Source organism: Corapipo altera, unplaced genomic scaffold, assembly GCF_003945725.1.
Source record: "Corapipo altera isolate COAL_440 unplaced genomic scaffold, ASM394572v1 24, whole genome shotgun sequence".
In the NCBI taxonomy this organism is placed as follows: domain Eukaryota; kingdom Metazoa; phylum Chordata; class Aves; order Passeriformes; family Pipridae; genus Corapipo; species Corapipo altera.
This window is the reverse complement of record NW_020884903.1, coordinates 4,322,150-4,343,434: the sequence shown is the minus strand read 5'-3', so window position 1 is coordinate 4,343,434 and position 21,285 is coordinate 4,322,150. Positions and strand designations below refer to the sequence as shown.

Sequence of the window (21,285 nt, the reverse complement as noted above, 5' to 3'; positions counted from 1 at the left end):
CATTTAAGATCTCATCCACTGTTTTAACAATGAAAAAGTAATACATTTTAATTTATTCTTTTCAGTCAGAATCCTTTTTTTTGTCCAGTAGGTGCTTTTCCACAACTAGAGCTTCCCAGACAGCAATAAGCTTCTCCAACATTTTATTGTATACTCTTCCCACTCAAAGCATATGAAATTCCAGGTTTCTTTGGGAACAACCCTGCATTCCTAATATTTTCCAGTGTCATTAAACTATTCATAAAATTGCAACAACAACAAAAGACCCACAATCAGCAGCTACTTACTTCTAAATGAGGATTTTCAGCGACTGCTGTCAGAACTACTCTACTTGCCAAAGCTTCTGACTGAACAATTGTCTCTGCATCTGCAGCAACCGGCCAAGATGAAACATTGAGAATACACTGAAAGATCCCCGAATGAGAAGGCAAGAAAAGTATTTTCAGATCGTTGGTAGAATAGGATCCTACGATGATTTTGTTCTTGAAAACCAGACACTGATACTTCATAGGATCCATCTGAAAAAGAAAATACCTGTCATTTTCAACAGGCCTTTTGCCAGAGGGTGATTTCGTTCCAAATACCACATTTATCTGGCACCACTGCTCAGCACAGACATTTCGTATATGTTTTCCCTCCATTTAATTAATGCATTTTCATATTCATGTCCCATTTCCATCCCACTCAACTGTAGGCATTTTCTTTTAATTTAAAGAGATAAGTCAGCCTGAAAATTGCTGGGATTACTTTCCAGCTTCTAGTGAAAGACTGACACTGGGAAAATGAATTCATAAGTGAAACTCTGATTTTTGAGAAAGAACAGCAGCAAAATAAACAAACAAAGCCAACTCCGTTTGGTGTTTTCTGCCATCAGAGATGGGAGGAAGAGCTATAGTGGAAAAGTAATGGGAAAGTCAGTGTATGGAAGCCACTGGTCAATCCCAGCGTGTTTTAAATTTCTGTTCTGAACATATTTATAGATAATTTTCAAGCAGGAAAGACAGACTGTAATGCATACTCCAAGTATCTCAGAGTTGACTGAAAAAAATGGAGTTTAATTATACCGTGCAAACAAATGCATACATTTATTCCTGGAAACAACTGTAAAGCAATTTCATCAAAAATAATCACCTCTTGATACAACAGAATCTCAGGTTGGAATAGCTGCATAAAAGCCTCATGATACTGAGTGATTAGAAAAACATGTAAAAAATTGTAACTCTCATAAGCACGTGTATAAATATATACACTCAGAAAAGTGTGGTTTGGTGTTCTTTAAAGAGGAAACATTCTGAAAGAAGGAGAGCAAAACCACAAGTCACACTCCTGGAAAGACATGTGCTACATCTGCTGGAAAAACATGCCTAAGGAGGGATACGATCAGGATTTATAAAACTTACAAGCTGCAATATATTAAGTGAATCATTGTCCGCTATGTCTCAGTAACACAGGCCAAACAAAATCAGCAAGAACCAGATTTAAATCAAGAAAACAGCAATACTGCATACAATCTACAAGTGAACTATGGACAACACTACATAATTTCAGCAGAATAACAAGATAAAGGGCAGTCCACCAGAAACTATTATGAACGGAAATAACATCTAACACAAAAGTTCCCAAGTATCAAACTGCCAGAAGCTCAGAGTACCCTATGTTTGTTTGTTCTTATATTCTTCTCTACTAAGTGTATTCATCAGTAAAAGACATTAAATCATACTAATAGACCTTTAATCTAACTCACTGTCACGTTCTTGAGATATTTTACTTCTGGAACCATTACTATGATAACAGAAGCAGATAAAATTTAACAAAATTAAAGTGCAAGACAGCTGATCTATGGCCTATAAGCTACCTACAACCCACAGAACAATCCATCGAGCTTGAAAGCTGCTCCAAATGTTTCTCATTCTCCATCACTCAAGATCTCCTGATTTCAAGAAAAATAGGAGCAAACTGCCAAAAATGTTTTAGCAGTAACAGTTCTCAGTGCGGATGCTTTCTTTCCTAGGGCTGCCTTTTCTTGCATACACAAAGGTGGGAACCAGTAAACTCAAACCTACCACACTTCTTACACACAGTACAATTCTACAAGCTGTTATGTGGCATTTACCTCTCAAAGCCTACCTGTTGGAGTAAGTCAGGTGGCCTGGCTGAGAGAAGGTAGCACTGCTTTCGTGCATATTAAATATAAAACGAGGGAGAAATTACAGATCTGTACAGAGAGCTCTAATTTTACCTACGACATCTGATAAGATTACGGTATTATTCAGCTTAAAAAAAAAAAACAAAAAAACCAAAAAACCTCTTACCTTTTCTCCATTAATTGAAACACTGAGTATTCCAATGCTGACCTGCAACCACCGGTCAGTTGGATTATAAATGCTAAGAACCGTCTGTGATGCAATTCCCACACAACAGGCATTAGGGAACTTCAGTTCTTCTGGTACTTTTACATGTCCTTCAGAAGAAAACATGCTCCTGTTAGTTTCAAGTACCCAGAAGCAAAACAACACTCAGGCTGCCACTATGAACTTATCTGACAAATGCTTCATTATGGCAAGGAAATGTTTGACTCTTAACAGTTTTCATACGGGCGTTTTCCACAAGTCTGAAATTTGAAATTTCAATCATTTCTAATTTGCATCTTAAAGTTCTACTCTCACAGAAATAAATATTTATGGAAATAGCACATTCTATACACACCCATCAATTATATGTATACACAACTCATAAATTACTCATTGGTCACAATGGAATCAGTACTAGCCCAACTCAGAAAATTCGACATCTTGTTGGTATAAATAGAGGCAATGAGTAAGAAGTTCAAATTTCACTATTTTAAAATGCACTAACAAAATCAATGACTTAGAACAATCAATAAACAAGCTACAATCTGTCACAAATTCAAATCTTCAACCCCACTAGCTTGTCGTTTAGACTGAAAGAATGAGTCAGAAAAAAAAGTATAGCAGAAAACAACTAAGAAGATTGTACGTTAAAAGATGTCTTTAAAATGAAATAGTAATTTGCATTGCTTAGGTCTAAATACAGAGTAACAGCAGAAAGGTCAGAAGATACTTGGCAGCTCGTCTTTCCCCTTTATAACCAGCAAACAGTTTGAGCCCTCCAGTCTCCTCCTTGGACTTCTGGCCTTAACAGACTGCTAATGCCAAATTAGGCTGGAAATAGAAATGTCATCTACTTTCCTGATAAAATACAATGGAATTTCCAGGGTCTTGTCTAGTTTGAACTGCAGCTAGGATTTATCTTCCTCTTATGAAAGACAGTTCTAGATCCCTTAACATAAACACAAAACTACTCAATGATGAAGAATGCTAAAATTCTTCTATATTATAAGAAATTTCTTTTAAGACTATTAGGGAGACTGTAAGAATTCAGAGAACACCATTAAACAGAAAATTAGTAATAGGGGATTTTTAAATAACAAAGACTGCATAAACAATAACTGCAGTTAAACTTAGTAGTCATCTTAATTTTATTTACTGTAATATAAGCAACATTGCTATCACCATTCTTGTCTACAGTTATATTTTAAACACACTGTAAAAAACACACTTACCAATACCAGGTGACTTTGACAACTCCCACTCGTTTCTACCAGCTCCAAGAGGTTGTCCAGTACATGATTTTATATTTAAGATATTATTATTCCATGCAGTAGAGTGTGGATTATAAAGTGAAGCTGCACCCAAAGAGCCAGGACCAATATTTGGACCTAAAGGAATTCCTACAGTAAGTGGATTCTCAACATGTCCTGCTGTGATATTGGAACATGGAAGCCCTGCTGTAAGTCCAAAACCTGCAGAGATGCAGCCGTGAAACTGAGACAGAACTGTATTTCCAGAAGACAGCATATTTCCCAGATGCTGCTGTGCAAATGGAGTTGTTGCAAGAGAATGCCCTGCAAGCAAGGGGGGAACAGAAGAAGGAATTGCTTGACTCTCAGAGGTAGTGACATGGGATTTAAATGTTGAAATAGGAACATACTGTTCACCAGATGAGTTTTGATTGCATGGCATGTAAGTGTTTAATCCAGAATATACAGGTAATACATTCACAGATTGTAATCCTTGTCTCTGTGCTTTGTTTGTCTGGTCCTGACACACTTCTTGTGTATCAACACTGACCGAATGAGGCTGAAAGGTGCATAATTTACTTGGTAAAGCTGATTTAACATGGTCTGGCTCTTTATGATTTGCTGGTACATTTGAAGGAATAGATGCAATCTGCTTTTCATTCTTTGGAAAACCTTCTTCAGACAGTTCTTGATCCAGTAAATTATCAAGTTTCCTTTGAAGACCCACAAGTTCATTTTCTTCTCGTTTCTGGTCAATACTAGGTACTGCTTCTTTTCTATTTCTTTGACATGAGTGGTCTTCTAGATTCTCCTTTGCATGTTCCCGTGGAGGAGTTGGGCTGGCTCGAATTATTGTTGTGCTCAGTTCACTAGCATTTTCATCCTAGTAAACAAACATAACATGTGTACTGCATATTTTCAAAAAATAAGCAGGGTACATAAGACAGAACTTAATATTAGTATTGCCTGTTAAGGAAACTTTCCTGTCTGACCACTACTGGTATTGCCACTCAATACAAATAGTCAAGTTTGCCAAGTCTTGTCAGAAGTTTTACTTTTGTAACAACTGTGGCTCTTTGCCTTGAAAAAGAAAACCTGCAACTTCAACCTGTCTATTATCTCAAGTCACATTCTACTGGGTCTGGCTGGGATAGCTAACTTTCTTCACAACAGTCCCTATAGTGCTGTATTTTTGGATTTGTATCCAAAACAATGTTGATAACACACTAGACATACTTGCCAGCTTTTTAAGAAAGAGCTGAATGGCCTTGAACTAAGTCACTAATCAAAAAGGAATCAAGATGCATGAAACTGCACTGGTACAAACATGTTCTTTGTGCGCTCACACAAAGAAATCATTCAAGCCCAGAGACCTTCCATTTTGTCAGGTACTCATGGTATAGCTGGAATGAGCACACCTCACCCCCATTCTCAGTTCTTCCTAGTCCCAGAGTCTTGAGGTTTTTTCACTTGGAAATCAAAACAAGAGAAACAGAAGTACAGATCATAAATATGTATACACACAATGGGTTTCAAGGATTCTCCTAGTGGGTTAACAGTCAAGAGCAAAAGTGACTACACCCTCTCATGCACTCTTTGTAGCTACTAACAATAGCATGGACACTAATCAGTAGAGGAGGACTAACCACAGGAAAAATCACCCTTCCACAACTGGCATCACACTTAAGAGTCTTCACAATGGAAGCATGGATGCAAATCCAGGTATGTTCCCTACCAATCTGGAAAATGAAAGTGTTCTTTAGATGTGCTACAAAGGTTAATTTTTTTCTTGTTAAGTACACCTATACCACAGATTCCATTTTCAAAAATGGAGTTTCAAAATAATTTTTAAAAGTTTCAGAACCAAAACTAAACAGTGTGGTATCAAAGCAATCAGACATCAGCTCAGGACAGGTGTACCTAGAAAACTCTGACACAGGAACAAGAGAGCTACACAAAGGGATTAAAAGTATCTACAGTATAAAGAATTATTCATCTTAAGTAAATAGGACTTGGGAGGCAGGGAGTAGCATGTAAAAGAAGGGGAAAGACCAATAAAATAGCTGCTCAGATTGTTGTAGACAAGTAAGCTGCAAGTTACAGTCCTTTATAAAGGGCATTCAGAGCAGCTGCCCAAGGTGAGACAGCTCACCAGGCCAACTCAACCAAACAATAAATAAAAAAATTTAAAAAAATTTAAAAAACATGCACTTTTGACAACCTGACCCTATTGTTAAAGGGAAAAGGCACCACTGGTTAAAGAGATTGTGCTATAGTAGGTATTCTGAGAGTAACACCAATACAAACAACTTCTTGTCTGTAGAAGCTTCAGGCAAGGGACATGAAAGTGGCTCTCAACAAGAACAAATGATTAAAATCTATCAGTCACTCCCTCTCAGCATAAAAGATTCCTAACACAAAGGAATAAATTAACACCGTGGGGCATTATAAATGGATCTTACAAATGTACTCATAATACAAATGTAAATCTTTGGCAAAGTTCTTGAGGATCTCCTTTCTGAGCTATCCTGGGGAACAAAGACTACTTAAACAGCAATATCTCTTCAAGACAAAGGGACAAACCAGTATGCAGCCAGTTATGTCAAAGCACAAAGAGTCACCCATGGGCATGAGGTAACAGTAATCAAGAACCATATGCAAATCTGTGAAAAACAGACCTATGAGCTGACGCTATGCCAGCATGGACTGCAAGAAAACACCCATTTAAATTTGTCCTTGGGTTCCTTTCTATTAGGCTGTGATTCCCACTGGAAAAATCAAGATGGAAAACAATAAATACTTCCGGTGTAACTCGAGCAACTAGACCTAGAACGAAATGGGCCATAGGCCAGCACACACATGCTCCAAGGATCAGGAAGAAGCCACATTGCTGCTGGTGCTCCTAGAGGAGGAAGAGAAGGCTTCACTAAGCTTTCACTAGTCATCAGTCCTGAAAAGACTCATCCTTTGCAAACGAAAGGAGAAGGTATAGTAGATAGTATTTCTATTTCCTGTGTTAGAAAAAAGCACAACTGACAAAGATATTGCAAAATAAATGTAGTCACTTCTATTTACTCAGATATCCATGCAGTCACAGAGGTTTTTCAGTTTTTGTTTGTCTGTTTTTTAAAGCTCCATCCACAGTTCTACACACTTTGGAAGAGGGGAGACAGTACAGAAAGATCTCAGATCCAAGGAATGCATAAACTCAGATAAAAGATGGCCAATTATTTTAATCAGCATAAGACTGCAAGTCTGAACACAAATTTCACTCTCAGAGTATACTCTTTTCCAAAGCAATAGAAACAATCAGAACAACTGCCAGAGGTAGAAAAATAGTTTCAGTCCTGAATAAAAGTAGTACAAGCTAAACTACGTATTTATAAACATTTCTACAGAAAAAGAATTAAACCAGGAAAAGTATTCTCCTAACAGCTTAAGCTGAACAGAAAGGGAGTATCAGGAGTGATGAAAGCAGATACAGATCCTACAAAATACTACTGGAATACTGCACTACATTCCAAGAACAGAATGACTTAATGAGAAGTTATGGGAAAAAATGAAAGGAAAAAAATACACCAAATCTAACTTTTTCAAAAGTTTGTAGCTCTTTGATTGTTTTACTCTGTTTATATTCATTAGAGTGCATGCATTTAGCACAGTCTATTCCAGAATTCAAATTTCTAAAAAATCAGGACTTGGAGAGAAGCAGAATACCTTTTCCTTACGCACAGCATGTCCTAAACCGTTCTGAAACCCTTTTCTATTTTAGAATTACTTTGACCATTTAAAAGTTCTGTTTGAGGGTAAGGGAGAGGGGTTGTTTTGTTTTTCTTACCCAGTATGTCTCTGGACTACATACTGCTGCCGTGTTCTTATGGGTACTGCTGGCTGCAGAGACATATGTCAATCTGCTCATGCTTGGACTTGAGTAAACTGACTGAGGTACTACATTCTCCTTGCAAGAAGATTCCTGATACTGGGACGGGCAAGTAAAGTCCTTTTCAGACCTGAAAAACAGATTCAAAGTATGAGAGTATTAGAATATATTTCTAATGCTGCCCTCAAGAAAATCAATACTACACATTAGCTAGACTATTCTAAAAGTCAACTTAAGCATTCTGTTTAACTTAGTCAGTAGAAATGAGAAATCACAATTTTAACTGGAAATCGTAATCTCCACATAACATGCCTGAAAGAACACACACTACTGCACATATTAACTTTTGAGAAATGCCCAACAGCCCACAACTCTAATAACATGTACAAAACACTAACTGTAATTAGATACCAAACAGTGAACTTAAAAGTTAAGTCAAAGAAATCAGTTGCCTTGTCTTTTTATGAGACTGCACATAATTATTAGCTACTGGCCATGTTTATATGTTTAAGACTACATTAATTTAGTTGTAATCTTACAGCTTATGACACTTACTGTTATGGAAGCTCATTTAAAAAACGTTGCTCCTTCAGTTGCAAAGAAAACTAAACCTTAGACAGAACTATCAGTCAAGATACAAAGTGGTCAAAAGCAATATAAATATTTCTACCTATCCTCTCTCACAGCAAGCAATGGTTCGAATCAGAAAACCAAACGGAGTGAAATAGTTATAAGTTTAATATACACATCTTCATTGGTCTATAGAATGTCAAGGTTAGTCTATGAATGAAGTCTTAGCCTAATAATGAGCGTCTATAAAACTACAACATCTAAAATAGAACTTGATCCCTCAACAATCCTCACAAACCATTAATTCTTATAACCTGCACCAAGAATTTACCCTGAAAACGCTGTTCCAGAAGTCTCACTAGGAGAAGAGTGAATCAGAGGTGAAGTTGAAGGTCTGAAGCTATACTGCTCATCCTCCAGATGCTGTAAGTCACATTCAGGTAGAATAGATTTATTGTCTATCAAATAAACAGAATTTAATAACAGTATTTATTTAAGTACATGTCTACTGTAAAGAAAGCCTTTTCAATAACTGGTTACATTTATATAGGTTTACTTACCAGTACTATTCTGGGAAGGTGGGGAGAGCTTCTGAAAAGTTACACGTTTTCCATTCCCACCACAAGCAGTATCGGCATCCTTGTTTCTCTTCTCTATTTCTGCATTTTGCTTCCTTTCATCATTGTCCAATTTCTGCGTAGGCTTTGCATTTGTAGGACTTACTGAGACGTATCTAATAGATTGCTTGGTAGGTTTTAAGTTGCTGAGACACAGAGTATTTCCTGTACTTCCCTCCAACAAACCATTACGTGGTTCAGGAACAGCATTTGTTGTTTGATCTACTGTTTCTCCACCTTCTCTTATACAAAATCTACTACTGAGATTGCTGTTCTGGTAAGCAAGGGGACTTCTCTGTGCCACTTCCCTGTTTACTGCTAAAGGAATTCCACATGTGTAGGCTTCATTTCCATTGAGTGTATCTGATCTAACATCAGCACCCATTGACTGTAAATGTTTACTATTTACTACATCTGACAACTTTTCTGAATATTTAACACTATCCACAGTTACATCTTCATGGTTGGGAACACTAGACAGACTGGAAAAATTCTCACTATCACTTCCTTCATTGAGATAATTCAGCAATCGTTTTTCTATTTCTTGCTGTTTGCTCTGATTACTCATCAAGTCTTCTGCAAGAGCATCCTTACTTTTATCTTTACCCAGTAACAAGGTGTCAGAGATAAGGTTCTGCACAGATGCCTCATGTTTCACAATACTCTCATATTCACTTTCATGTCCGTTCTCATCTGTTTTTTTGAGGTATTTTTCCATATCAAATACACTATTTTCATCATTGCTGGATAATACCTGAGTAGCAGACAGTTCCACCTCTTTAACAATTCCAGGAAGCAAATGTGTTCTTTTACTTTTATTAGAGAGTGCCATCATCATAGCAGCTAGCTGGGAAGGTTCAGCACTGGTTGAAGCATTAGCAATAGCAGCTGCAATTGTGCTAATACTCAGGACAGAGTCAGAATGATTAGATAAGCCGTCCTCAAACTTGTCTTTATGAGTTCCATCCTACAACAAACCAAAATGCACCACAGTAAGAAATTTTTTGTTTAGTGTTTTGTTTTCTGTATTTTGTTTGCTTGCTTGAATTATTTTGCATTTTGGGATATGGTAATGTATTAACATTTCTAGTTGTCACATTTTTAATCACCTGTCAAGAAGGAACACTGCAATAGGCATAATTCTTATTCTGCTGATTTTTTTAAGTCTACTCCACAAAGGCTTTTTTTAAAGATTAAATAAAGATTGCCAGCTAGGAAGTCTTAGTTCATGCAAAACTTTTTAAATCCTAAAAAGCTTTAATTCAGTTGGAAGAACTGGGAGTAAAAACCCATTGAAAACAAACAGCAAAGAAGGTACCATGACCAAATATACAGTAAACTCCCATTTAACTTTAAATCATCCACCTCTCCACAGGGGGAAGACAAAGCTATTCTTACTGTTTTCTCTGTCACTTAAGTCTGATTTGTTCTTTAGTTTTCACATCGGCCGTGCTTAGCAAAGAGCATGGAGTACATAGAGAGTCACATCCAGACCAGTCTCTTCCCACCTCTCAGACACACACCCATTCAGCAAGAACTGAAAACAGCTGTCCTCCTGTAGATATGCATGCATGTCTTCACAACATTCTCATAAAAAGATGGACAAAGTATGGAGCAGATAAGTAGACCATGACTGGACCAAAAACTGGCTGGGCTGACGAGCTCAAAGGGTTGTGATCAACAGCACAAAGTCCACCAGGAGGCCAGTCACTCACTGGTAGAGTACCCTGGGGATCAAGACAGGGGCCAGTACTGTTCAACAAGTTCAGTAACGATGTGGATGATGGGGTAGAGTGCACCTTCAGCAAGTTTCATCATCATACAAAACTGGGAGGTGTGGTTAGTACACCAGGAGAGTCAGTTGTCATTCAGAGGGACCTCAACAGGAGAGAAAAATGGGCTGTGAAGTTCAAAGGGAAATGTCAAGACCAGCACCTGAGGAGGAATAACTCCAGGCACCCATACAGGCTGTGGACCAATCAGCTGGAAAGCAGCTTGGCAGAAAAGGACTTGAGGGTATTGGTAGACAGGAAGTTGACCATGAGCCAGTAACATGCCCTTGTGTCAAAGAAGGTCAACAGCATCCTGGCCTACATTAGGAGGAGCATTGCCAACAGACTTAGGGAGGTGACACATTCAGGCAGAGAAGGTAGGTATCTAGGGTAGGTATCTAGGATTACCAATTTGAAAATACACTTTTTCAGACTTGCACCATGTTGATATTCTTAAATTATATCAACTACAAGACTTTATTCCTATGGTAAAGACAAGTTGTTTTCATTAAAAAAAAATAGAAGAGCAAGACACAGATGAAATTCTGAAACCTGATGGCAGAATGTTAATAAGCCTGCGAGTCTCTGAAAAACTATAGGCTAACAACTCCAAAAGTGAATTTGGAAGAAAAAGGAAAACAAAATGGTGATAGTAACACTTGGCTCACTACAGGATCATGCTATTCTAATGAAACCACCCTAACAAACAGTGGCACCCATTAGGATTCAAATGATCGATATAAAAAGCAATGAGCTGATATGCAAGTCCAAATTTAGCTGTAACCAAAGAAACAATAATAATTGGAGTCAGTTGAATTTTCTTTCAGTTCACAATTGCACTTTATAGAAAAATACAAGACAAATACCTTTGCTTCACTTTTGGTAGCAGCTTCTGTATTAATGTTTTTATGTATTCCAGCTGCAGTATCCATCCTATGCCCCGAATCTTCCGAGCTAGTAGAATTTGCATGTTCTTTTGTTTGTGCTTCTAGGTCATCTAAGAACAACAGTAACAAAAAAGACATACAGTTAATTAACAGTAAGGAAATTGTCTAAAAACTTGCATTCCTGGGATAGACTTGCTCCATTAATGCCCTACAGAAAAAAAGAGTTGTTCCATAATTACCTGAGAGCACCTCAGACAACTGTGAAATCTCTTGGATGGTGTCACCTCCTGATGAATCAGACTGCCTTAGCAAAGCAACAGGTTGCCTTTTCTTTGGAGATGTAATATAGTAACCAAAAGATGGCTATAAAAAAAAATACCCCAGAATACAGCATGAGTAAATTTAATCATTAACAAATAGGTTCAGTGGGCTTGCAAAGCAGTTTCAGCCCACAGTGCCTGCCCAATCGGTGTCTGGCACTCATACCAGTAAGAAATAACATGTGCCTCCTAATACTGCAAATGCCTAATCCAAATACATACATTTCCCATATATATATATATATATATATATATACATAAAATAAACTAACAAATGTCATGGTTGAACCCCAGCTAGCAACTCAATACCATGCAAGCCATTCACTCACTCCCACCACCACCAGAAAGAGCTGAGGAGAACAGGTAAACCTGGTGGGTTGAGATAAGAACAGTTTAATAATTGACACAAAATATAAATTAAAACTATAGTAATTGTAATGAAAAGGAGGGAGGAAAGAATGCAACTCAAAAGAAACAAGTGGTGCACAACACAATCACTCACCAATGCCCAGCCTGTCCCCGAACAGTGACCTGTGGCTGCCAGCCAACTCCCACCAGTCTATAGACCAAGCATCATGTTCTGTGGTACAGAATATCCCTTTGGCCAATTCAGGTCAGCTGTTCTGGCCATGCTCCCCCCCAGCTTCTTCTGCACCTGCTCACTCGCAGAGCATGAGACACTGCAAAGTCCTTGATTTACAGTAAGCACTACTTAGCAACAACCAAAACATCAGTGTGTTATCAACTCTGTTCTCACACTAAATCCAAAACACAGCACTGTACCAGTTACTAAAAAGAAAACTATCACAACAGAAACCAGGACACAACTTAGTTACACCAGTTACACAAAAAAAAGTACACATGCTCTCATCATCTCTGCCTGGAGTCACGCTCTGCCACTGAGCCTCAGAATGCACCAGGACAGAACATGCCAACTCTACCAGTTCATCAGGACACAAGTGAATTTCAGAAGCATACTTGTGTTCTTCCTCCCATAGTACACACTTTCCCATCCATTTTTTATTCTGCAACACAGATGAGGATCCTGTTTACCAACAGCAGATGAGAGAAAGGCCAGGTATCCCACAGATGTAAGAAGCACACAGATGTTGGCAAGTCGAATCTAGATGACTTTTACTGAAGTTGGGCATTTCCCTAGAGAGCACATCAATTATCAACAGCCATTCAATGATGCCCTCACTGTTCAAATACCCCTGTCTGAGCAGCATTTCATTCAGCTATTATGTGAACCTCCAACGTGTGCCCTTCTCCCTCTAACCCTACACATAATTAGTTCCTGACCAGAAGGTGAAGATCAACATTCCTCGGTAACATCGGCCAGCACATCACAAATTCCAAGTGGAAAACTAAAGTCAATCCAGATCTCTCTCACACAGATAATTTCCTTTATAAGTCAACTTAGAAAATTAGTTCTCGGAATTAGTTACAAGATAAGAAAAGTAGTGCTAGTTGTTGTTTTTCTTCTCCTTCTCTTGTCTCTCAACATTAAGATACATACCCGTTTTACATCACTGCCTCCACCAAGACAACCAAGAGCTTCAGATCTCTGACCAAAGAACTCCCCCAAAGACAAACGTAAATAACTGGCATCTTTGTCAAGATCAGATGTTCTCAGCAGAATGCAGCTATTAGCAGATTTCCATGAAGTATTTGCTAATTCAGATGCATCTACTCTTTCTGCCTGCAGACAAAGAGATTTCAGAAGTTGTAACTTGCAAATAAATTACAGAACTATTCTGTTTACACTGACATAGTTACCTGCACAAGTCTGTGTGCTTTCTCAAATTCTTCCTCGTCCTGTGCAATCATAGCTGCTGCTTCAGCTTAAAACCAAAGAGAACATTTATTAACACAAGGTATAAGTTATTAAGTGCCATCGTTACTATTTTCCATCATTAAACTAAATTCTGATGGACAATTATTGCATATATAATTCTAGATCTGAGACTGTTTGAGACACGGTAGGAGTTACTCCATCCCATTTTGGTGAGAAAGTTATATAAAATTAGTTTTAAAGGGGTACTCACTGGATCTTAATGAGCCAAAGTAAAATCAGCATTTACCTAATCAACTTAGGGGTGAATAAAGGAAGTCTCTTACAGCCTTAACCCCAAACTAAACTATAACTTTTTACAGGTTATGCTACCTATACTAGCTAGAATCAGGCATCATGTAGCTACTTCAGAACAAACTTTTACTATATTTGGGATTGAAATTTACTTCATCAAGGTGTGAACTGTACCACTTCATGAAAAACCTATGCAAATTAAACAGGCCAAATAAATCAATGTTACTTTTGAATTCAAATTATCGTACTAATTGCACAATTACCACCTACAGAACAATGAACACCTAAAGTCTCTTCAGCAAAATTATGTGGAAGACTGATCAAAAGGTACTGCTCTACCCCCTTATTTCAAAGTATCATTAAGTTCGCTTAAACTTCTAAAATATGCAGTTCTGTACACAGAGCATTCCTAGTCAGAGAGGACACAGGGCAAATGGAGGCAAAAGTCAAGAATGGACACAAACTTGTAAAGTAAACACAGGTGTTGTCCATAAAATTACTTATGACAAGCTGCAATACATGCTCTGAGAAAAGAAACAAAGTTGGAATACGAAATGACCCATAGTGATATCCAGTTGAACTCTAAGTCAATATTAGTTCTTACTTAATCCTCTGTATAAGCATTACACCTCTCTGGAGACCTTTTGAAGCACTCAACGCTCAAGTGAGCAATCCTGTACTACTCCATACAAGAATACACTGTATGCATAGCTTGCTGACAGACAGATGTCATGAGACTCAGAAGCATCAGATGCAACATTTCCTTTCTGCTTCTACAGCTGTCCAACTCCACACTTGAGCATTGCAGACAGACAAGCAAACTAGCAGCCAGAAGAATGCTAACAACCTTGAATTTGTAAGTGTGTTATCCTCTACCATGCAAAGAGGTGAGCCAATTGGCTCAAAAGCAGAATTGCTTTAAAAACCCACCAGGTGGGAAAAACCTAAACAGCCTTGGAAAAATTTACAACAGTCCAATATTTGAATTTGACAGTGCACGTCTAAAAAGCAAGAATGTGTCAGAAATACAATGGCATTTGAAAAATAAAGGAAGAGCACTACTTTATTGACACAGCAGATGGGGTAGTTTTTCCCAAATGGGATCATATTTGCTTGAACCAGCAGAAAACCACTATGGTGTTGAAAAACATTATTTCAACCAGTCAACCCCATTATTTCAACCAGTTTGATCACTCATTCAGAATAAACAGTTTTAGACAACAACATACACAGCATTTTCTTTTGAAAGAAAGAAGAATCTTGAGTGGACCATGGACATCCTGAGAATACAGTAGCCCATACATATATCAGCTTTAGAAATCATAAGAGACTAGGAGAAATACTGCTGCACACATTGTTTGAATCTATCTAGTAAAACAGATGACTAGATGACATTTTTGTGATCTAGAACTGATTTGTCTACAGTGGCACATGTTAGAATCCTTTTCTTTGGTTTCAAAACACCCTTCCTGTGAAGAGTAAGAAATATGGAAAGAAGTTATCAGCTATAAATAATGATAATATCACTGTAGGCTATTATCAGCATCAACTTTCAAATAATTTGTAGTACCTAAAGCCTGGAGGCTTTAAAACACGAAATACTGATTTGTTGAAGTGGGAAAAAGAAAAAAAAAAGGAAAGTTTACTTAACACTGTTACAGACAAGAGCTATTTAAAAAGGAAAAAAGATTACATACAGCCAGTAATGAACTCCTCATTTATTTTATCATCCTCAGACAGATTTAAATCTTGTTCTTCATCAAATGAAGTATAATATGCAAGATCAGTCACCCATCTGCCCTCTTCATTTTGATAGACAATGCTGTGTGGTAAATCACCTGAAAGATATATGAAATGCCACACTGTGGATTAAAATGAAAAAGAATACAGTAAAATCTCCTTATTTTAGACCAAAGTTAGATTAATCTAGATTAAGTTCCTTTGTCAGAAGTCAGCAACAACTTAAAAAAACCCAGAGTTCAAGTTGCTGCAACTGCAAGCTTAAACTAGTTTCATCAGCAAAAAATAACATTTAAGTGTAACATACAAGTGTTTCTTAAAACAAAAGCAACTCAAAATTTATTCATGCTACATTGTTTTTTATTACCAACTCCCACAACCGAAGAAAAATGTCTAGCTTACAATTTTATTTCTTTTTCCACGCAACAGAGTGTGGTCCCAATTGCATAGATGGGTTGTACCTAAAGCATCCTACCTTTGTCTGTTGCACCTAAACTTAAGTTCTCAGAGTTGTCTCCAGTTGGTGACAGGTAAGCATCAGGAAGACCAACTTCACATTCAGGTGCCTCTGCCTGAGGTGCATTTGCACTAAGAACTTCAGGAGTGGCGCCATGCCCCAAAAACCCTCTTGCTGTGTTTAGTACTTCTGCATCAGAAGAAGCAGCCTGACAGTCAGAGGACTGTATTTCTTGCTTTGGAAGGATGTCTGAGACATCAGCTTTTCGGCTGTCCATGCACTGGAGATACAGTGAATCTAATCGCAACTCAGCAGCAGGGCGGGAATCCAGCACATCTCCAGTAGTCACGGAATTCTTCAAAAACAATAATCATTTGAAAAGTGTCAGAAGTGTGGTTGTTAGCTATTTGTACTAACAGTTCTAGATACAAAACATTCCAAGTTAACTATGCTCGAAAAAAAATCTAAAAACCAAGTGGTGTTATTAAATTTTTTTAAAGGAAGGTTGTGTGGTTAGTTCAGCCTCTAGCAAGTTTTCAAACACACTGTCATCTTCTACTATAGCCTTAGTCTATAAGATTAACAGGAATTTGAATGGCAATTTTATACCAGTTGCTGTACTGCTCTAGGTAGCATTTCTCTTTGCACAGGACATCTTTCATTTTGTGAATCTTCATCACTAGCATTTCCAGAGTCTACTCCTGTCACAGCCTTGTAACTGGCAGAATCCTGAAAGTTCTCCTTTAAATTAAAAAAAAAAAAAAATAAAGTTACACTAGAATAGATATACCAAAGGAAAAAAATTAACAGGTTTTTTACAATTAAAAAATTTCCTAGTAGTAAAGATATGATCATACTTTGTTTACTTGTGCCATTGCCATAGGCATCTCTAGCTGCCAGCACCACCACCATGGACAATAGTTCCTGGTTATGCCAATCCATGTGCACCTGCCTCCAAAGGCAGAAAGAAGATGGAAGGATCCCTTCTTTTTTCCTGCTATATGCTCTCATTCCCTCTAACATGAGCAGTGTGCTACTCCTCTTTCCCTTCTGGTTACCCACTGTTGGATGAGGACTCCAAATCCAACTCAGAGCCCCACTGCCTATCTACAACACTGTAGAGCAGGAAGATCTTACACCAGTAGAGAAGACCTGAGATCAGAGAGTAAAACTCTTGTTATTCTCACTCTTTAAACCACTTATCCCTTTCTTCATGCACAGCCATAGATCAGCAACTGGCAGCCTATGCCGACTACTTGTACAGGGTTAACATCACTTCCCACAGCCTGGAAATTGATGTCAGTTGGGAAATTTCTGAAATTTCAGAAGCTACAGTTTATTTAACTGTTTAAAATCAATCACACTTTTCCACTCTGCTCAAGTATGAGACTGCCAGCATCGCATCCACTGTTGCAAAGTCAAGAAAATGGAAAGGCACTTAATCCCTGGCAACCTATTTGCAAGGGAGCTAACCGTTGCTCAAAGGCAAACCACAAGCCAGCCAGTTGCTGCCCTACATTTACCTTTCACACACTTACCAATTATTTAAGAGACTGACTCACTCTCCTGGAAACACAAGTCTGTGACACTGTACACTTAATAACACTTTGGACATTGCTATCCAAGACTTAAAAAAGGAGTGATCAAAGAGAGTATTTATAAACTCGCTGTATGATAGGAAAGAAGTCCCTTAATAGCTATAGAAATAAAAAAATAAACCAAAACAAACAGTTAAAACTAGTTCTATTTAAGAATAGCAACAAATTTAGCTACTGAAAGTTCGTTTAACATGCTCAAGGACCATTTGGTATGCTGAGCTTTGAATTTTAAACCTACTTGAAATAAGCCATTTTCAGAAAGCTTCAGCGCTCGCCAGCATTCTGAGAGTTTCTGCAGGTTGGTGTCTCCTCTCATCACTTCTGGTTTTATCAGCTGCTCAAAATAGGCTTCTAGTTCGTTATCAAAGAATTCCGCATCATCAATATCATCATCTATTGAAAAAGAAGAAAATAACTATTTTTAATGGTCATGTTATATCACCTGACATACTATCAAAACAGCTCCATAATTTCTAATACATTGAGTTTCACAACACACAATCAGATCAGAATTATCCTGTTTTTCCTTAAAATAACTGGGTCACAGAAACATTACCACATAACTAGTGATACACAGCAAAACAAGATGACACAAGTTACCATTTTAACTTCCAGGCTATCAAATAACTCATCTTCCTTCACACATCTATACACCACCACATCCCAACTAGTAAATCGTATATGTACTTATAAATTAAAAGGAAAATATATGTAACATTATTAAAACTTCCCTGAAAGTGACTGAAACATACACATATATATTCTATATTTCAATGGCAAAAAATATTAAGTGCTACTACTAATAACAATACTATTCCTATTTGCCAAGTGAGAAGTTTTCCAAGACACAATTTTTCTTGCATGGTCTTCACCACAGAAGTTTATCTCTACCAAGCTGAACTGAAACTGTAGCTAGGGTTACCACTTTACTAAATTAAAGCCCACATTTCTATCTATATTTTTGATTCACAGTAACTGAGGACTGTTGTTTAATTTTAGATTAAAATTCCAATTGTGAACTTCTCTGACAAACTCCACAGCCACCTAGTCCTGTTACAATTTTAAAATAATCAGTTTTCCAAAGAAGAGAGTTTCGTTTCATACTGCTACACTAGTTCTTCATCCAGCATAATCCAGTAATAAATACTTCAGTAAAACAATATCTTCCTTCTAAAGTGGGCAATAACATTGAGTCACAATTATAGACTCAACTACCAAGGGTTATAAACACGCTTACCAGTGGCATCTTCGTCTGAACTTGGAAGAGATGAGAGTTTCTCATTTTCCAAAAAACTTGAAAGGCTATTGCTAAGGTGATCACTTGAGATTTCACTTTCTATCAACTTTTCAGAAGGTTCAGATGGACCAATCTGTGAAAAGCACCCATAGAGAAATGTTTTTGGGAGTTACTAGTTATTGTATAAATTCAGTTAATAATAAACAATTAATGAGGTTAATAATGTTACAAAACTACACATACACTTTTTTTCCTACTTATCCCAGCAAACACTCTAGTTCCAATGGACTTTGCCTGCTGGTTTCCAGAATGGATGCATGCAAGAAACACAGCAATCAAAAGAGGGAAAGAGGGGAAAAAGCATCTGTATGACACCAAACTTAAAAGACCTCAAAATTAAAGTACTGAACCACTGCATTAAAGAGTTTACACTAGAAAAAAATGCCCTCCTCCATTTATTGAGCTGCAATCCAACTTAAAGTACAAAGACAAGTCTCAATAGTTTCCTATGCTGCTAAAACAGTAGTTCCTCCGCAATTGTACATCCAATTTTGTTGCAAATTTCTCCAAACGAGCACACGAAATTACTGATAAAGTAATATTTCAGCTGAATCTACCTAACTGTAAATATTCTATCTTTTCTATATCTGAATGATTTTTAAAAACAGTACAATGTAATGTCTGTTTTGGATTTAGTCTCACATTCTTTGTGATTAACAGATTCATCTTTGACAGACGGCAAAAAGTCAAAGTTTAGGAAGCAAAGAATTTGAAAGGAACTTGAATTATGGTTTTTAGAAGACAGCCTGAGAGCATTTGACTGTAACTCACTGACCACTGTGGGCCCTACAAGAACAGAATGCAAGAAAACTAAATGAATTCAGCAAATGCCAGCTGACACATTAAGGAGTACATATTGGACAGCATTTGGCTGCAGCTTGGCACATATTTTCTACAAGGACCAGGAGATCTCCCACTCCTGTCTGCCTTGTATCTCTGTTCACAGCTGTCAGTTTCCCTAACACAGTAGAAAAAAGAGCTGAAGTCTAACCCTACCTGTCAACACCTGCAGCTATTTGCTAGCTCTGGGATAAAGATACAAACACACAAATACAAAGGCAGCAGGAAGATTGTGTTCTTCCAAATGGTGCAGTTATTAATGTTAAGGACAGCGAAGAAGTCATCTAAACTCATAGTCCTCAAAGTAACAAACATATACAGGGGCAAGTCAGATCAGGTTGATACTGTCTACCCCAATTTCCAAAAGTATTCCAAACAGTTCCTCAAAAGGCTTTTCACTAAGCTTAAGTACAACGGGATAAAATGCAAGGTCCTTACATTGACAAAGGACTATAAGACAGCAGAGGCTAGGAGCAAACAACAATTTTCACAACTGAGGAAGATTGGATGGACTGATGCTGTCATGGTACTTATTACATTAAGCGATCTGCAAAATGGAGGCAAAGTGAGGCATGACACAACCAACATGCCAGCACCTTTACAAACTTAAGGGACACTGATACAAGACAATAAACACAGTTCAATGCCCTCCATCCTCCTCGCACAGAAGGTCTGGGAGGCCTAATTACAAGATTAATATTAGAAAACCTTTAATTTCACTGTATTTAGAAAAGCTTTTACCTGGTTATTCCTAATGTCTGGAAGAAAACATATTCCACTTGGCAAATCTGAAACAAAGGAATGCAGTGTAATCAGTATTTTATTATATTCTCATATTATACTCCTAAGTGCCAACTATTCTCTACGACAGCAGACCGAGCCTCTTGAAGGTCCTGGCACACACCACGAAAATAACCCTGAAACATACACATTACCAAAACACTAAAGTTTACACATTCTTGTAACAATGGTATAAACTATCTGTAAGTAATTAAAAAGGCTTCATCAAGGTTAGAACTCTAAAAATTATGGAAGACAATTATTGCCTCAAGGTTTCCTACAAGGCAGAGCAAAAAAGGAAGGAGTCCCAGGCTGCACTAGCAGAAGTAAGAAGAAGCATTCTGTTTCACTATTGCATTTCACCTACTGGGCCAATTCTTTTTTTGGATCACTTTAAGCAGCTTCCACTTGTCTTTGTGTTACATCCACTCATAATCCAAACAAGACAGAGAACCTTTTAGACACGCACATACACATTTTAGAAAAAAAAGGTTCCTAATTCTTAAGTAACAGATGTGAATAAAAGGCAATTTCTAGACTAGGATACTAAATCTTGAATAAACAATAAGTTAAAACCAAGCAACTAAGTCTAACTGGCTACTATCAAGTCCGAATACTGGGCAGTCCCATTTTTCCAAAGCACCATGATTTTGTTGCCACAGTTACTGCCACGTCCTCAAGAGTACAGTAGTTAGTGACTGAAGTCAACACTTCCCTGGTAGAAGTGTGTTTTACAAAGGTCCGTTTATATTAAAGATCATAGTACGTTCTAATTAAACATGTTCTCTGTTGATGCCTTAAGCCCCTAATGGTTTTTTTATTTTTCTAATATTGGTA

At 37.5% G+C, this 21,285-nt stretch overlaps 1 protein-coding gene across 1 annotated transcript in view; it reads right to left on the bottom strand.

The window, feature by feature from the left end:
• The window catches only part of CEP192 (centrosomal protein 192), a 61,412-nt gene that overhangs the window by 35,810 nt on the left and 4,317 nt on the right, over positions 1-21,285 (bottom strand). The window contains exons 5-20 of the mRNA XM_027650815.1: positions 20,410-20,456; positions 18,769-18,901; positions 17,770-17,924; positions 16,543-16,674; positions 15,952-16,288; positions 15,434-15,574; positions 13,427-13,491; positions 13,167-13,349; positions 11,567-11,690; positions 11,307-11,437; positions 8,612-9,635; positions 8,383-8,509; positions 7,440-7,611; positions 3,584-4,484; positions 2,313-2,461; positions 288-518 (exon numbers count right to left, since the gene is read on the bottom strand). Coding sequence (XP_027506616.1) covers positions 288-518; positions 2,313-2,461; positions 3,584-4,484; positions 7,440-7,611; positions 8,383-8,509; positions 8,612-9,635; positions 11,307-11,437; positions 11,567-11,690; positions 13,167-13,349; positions 13,427-13,491; positions 15,434-15,574; positions 15,952-16,288; positions 16,543-16,674; positions 17,770-17,924; positions 18,769-18,901; positions 20,410-20,456 — 4,052 coding nt within the window. The remainder of the gene's footprint in view (positions 1-287; positions 519-2,312; positions 2,462-3,583; positions 4,485-7,439; positions 7,612-8,382; positions 8,510-8,611; positions 9,636-11,306; positions 11,438-11,566; positions 11,691-13,166; positions 13,350-13,426; positions 13,492-15,433; positions 15,575-15,951; positions 16,289-16,542; positions 16,675-17,769; positions 17,925-18,768; positions 18,902-20,409; positions 20,457-21,285) is intronic.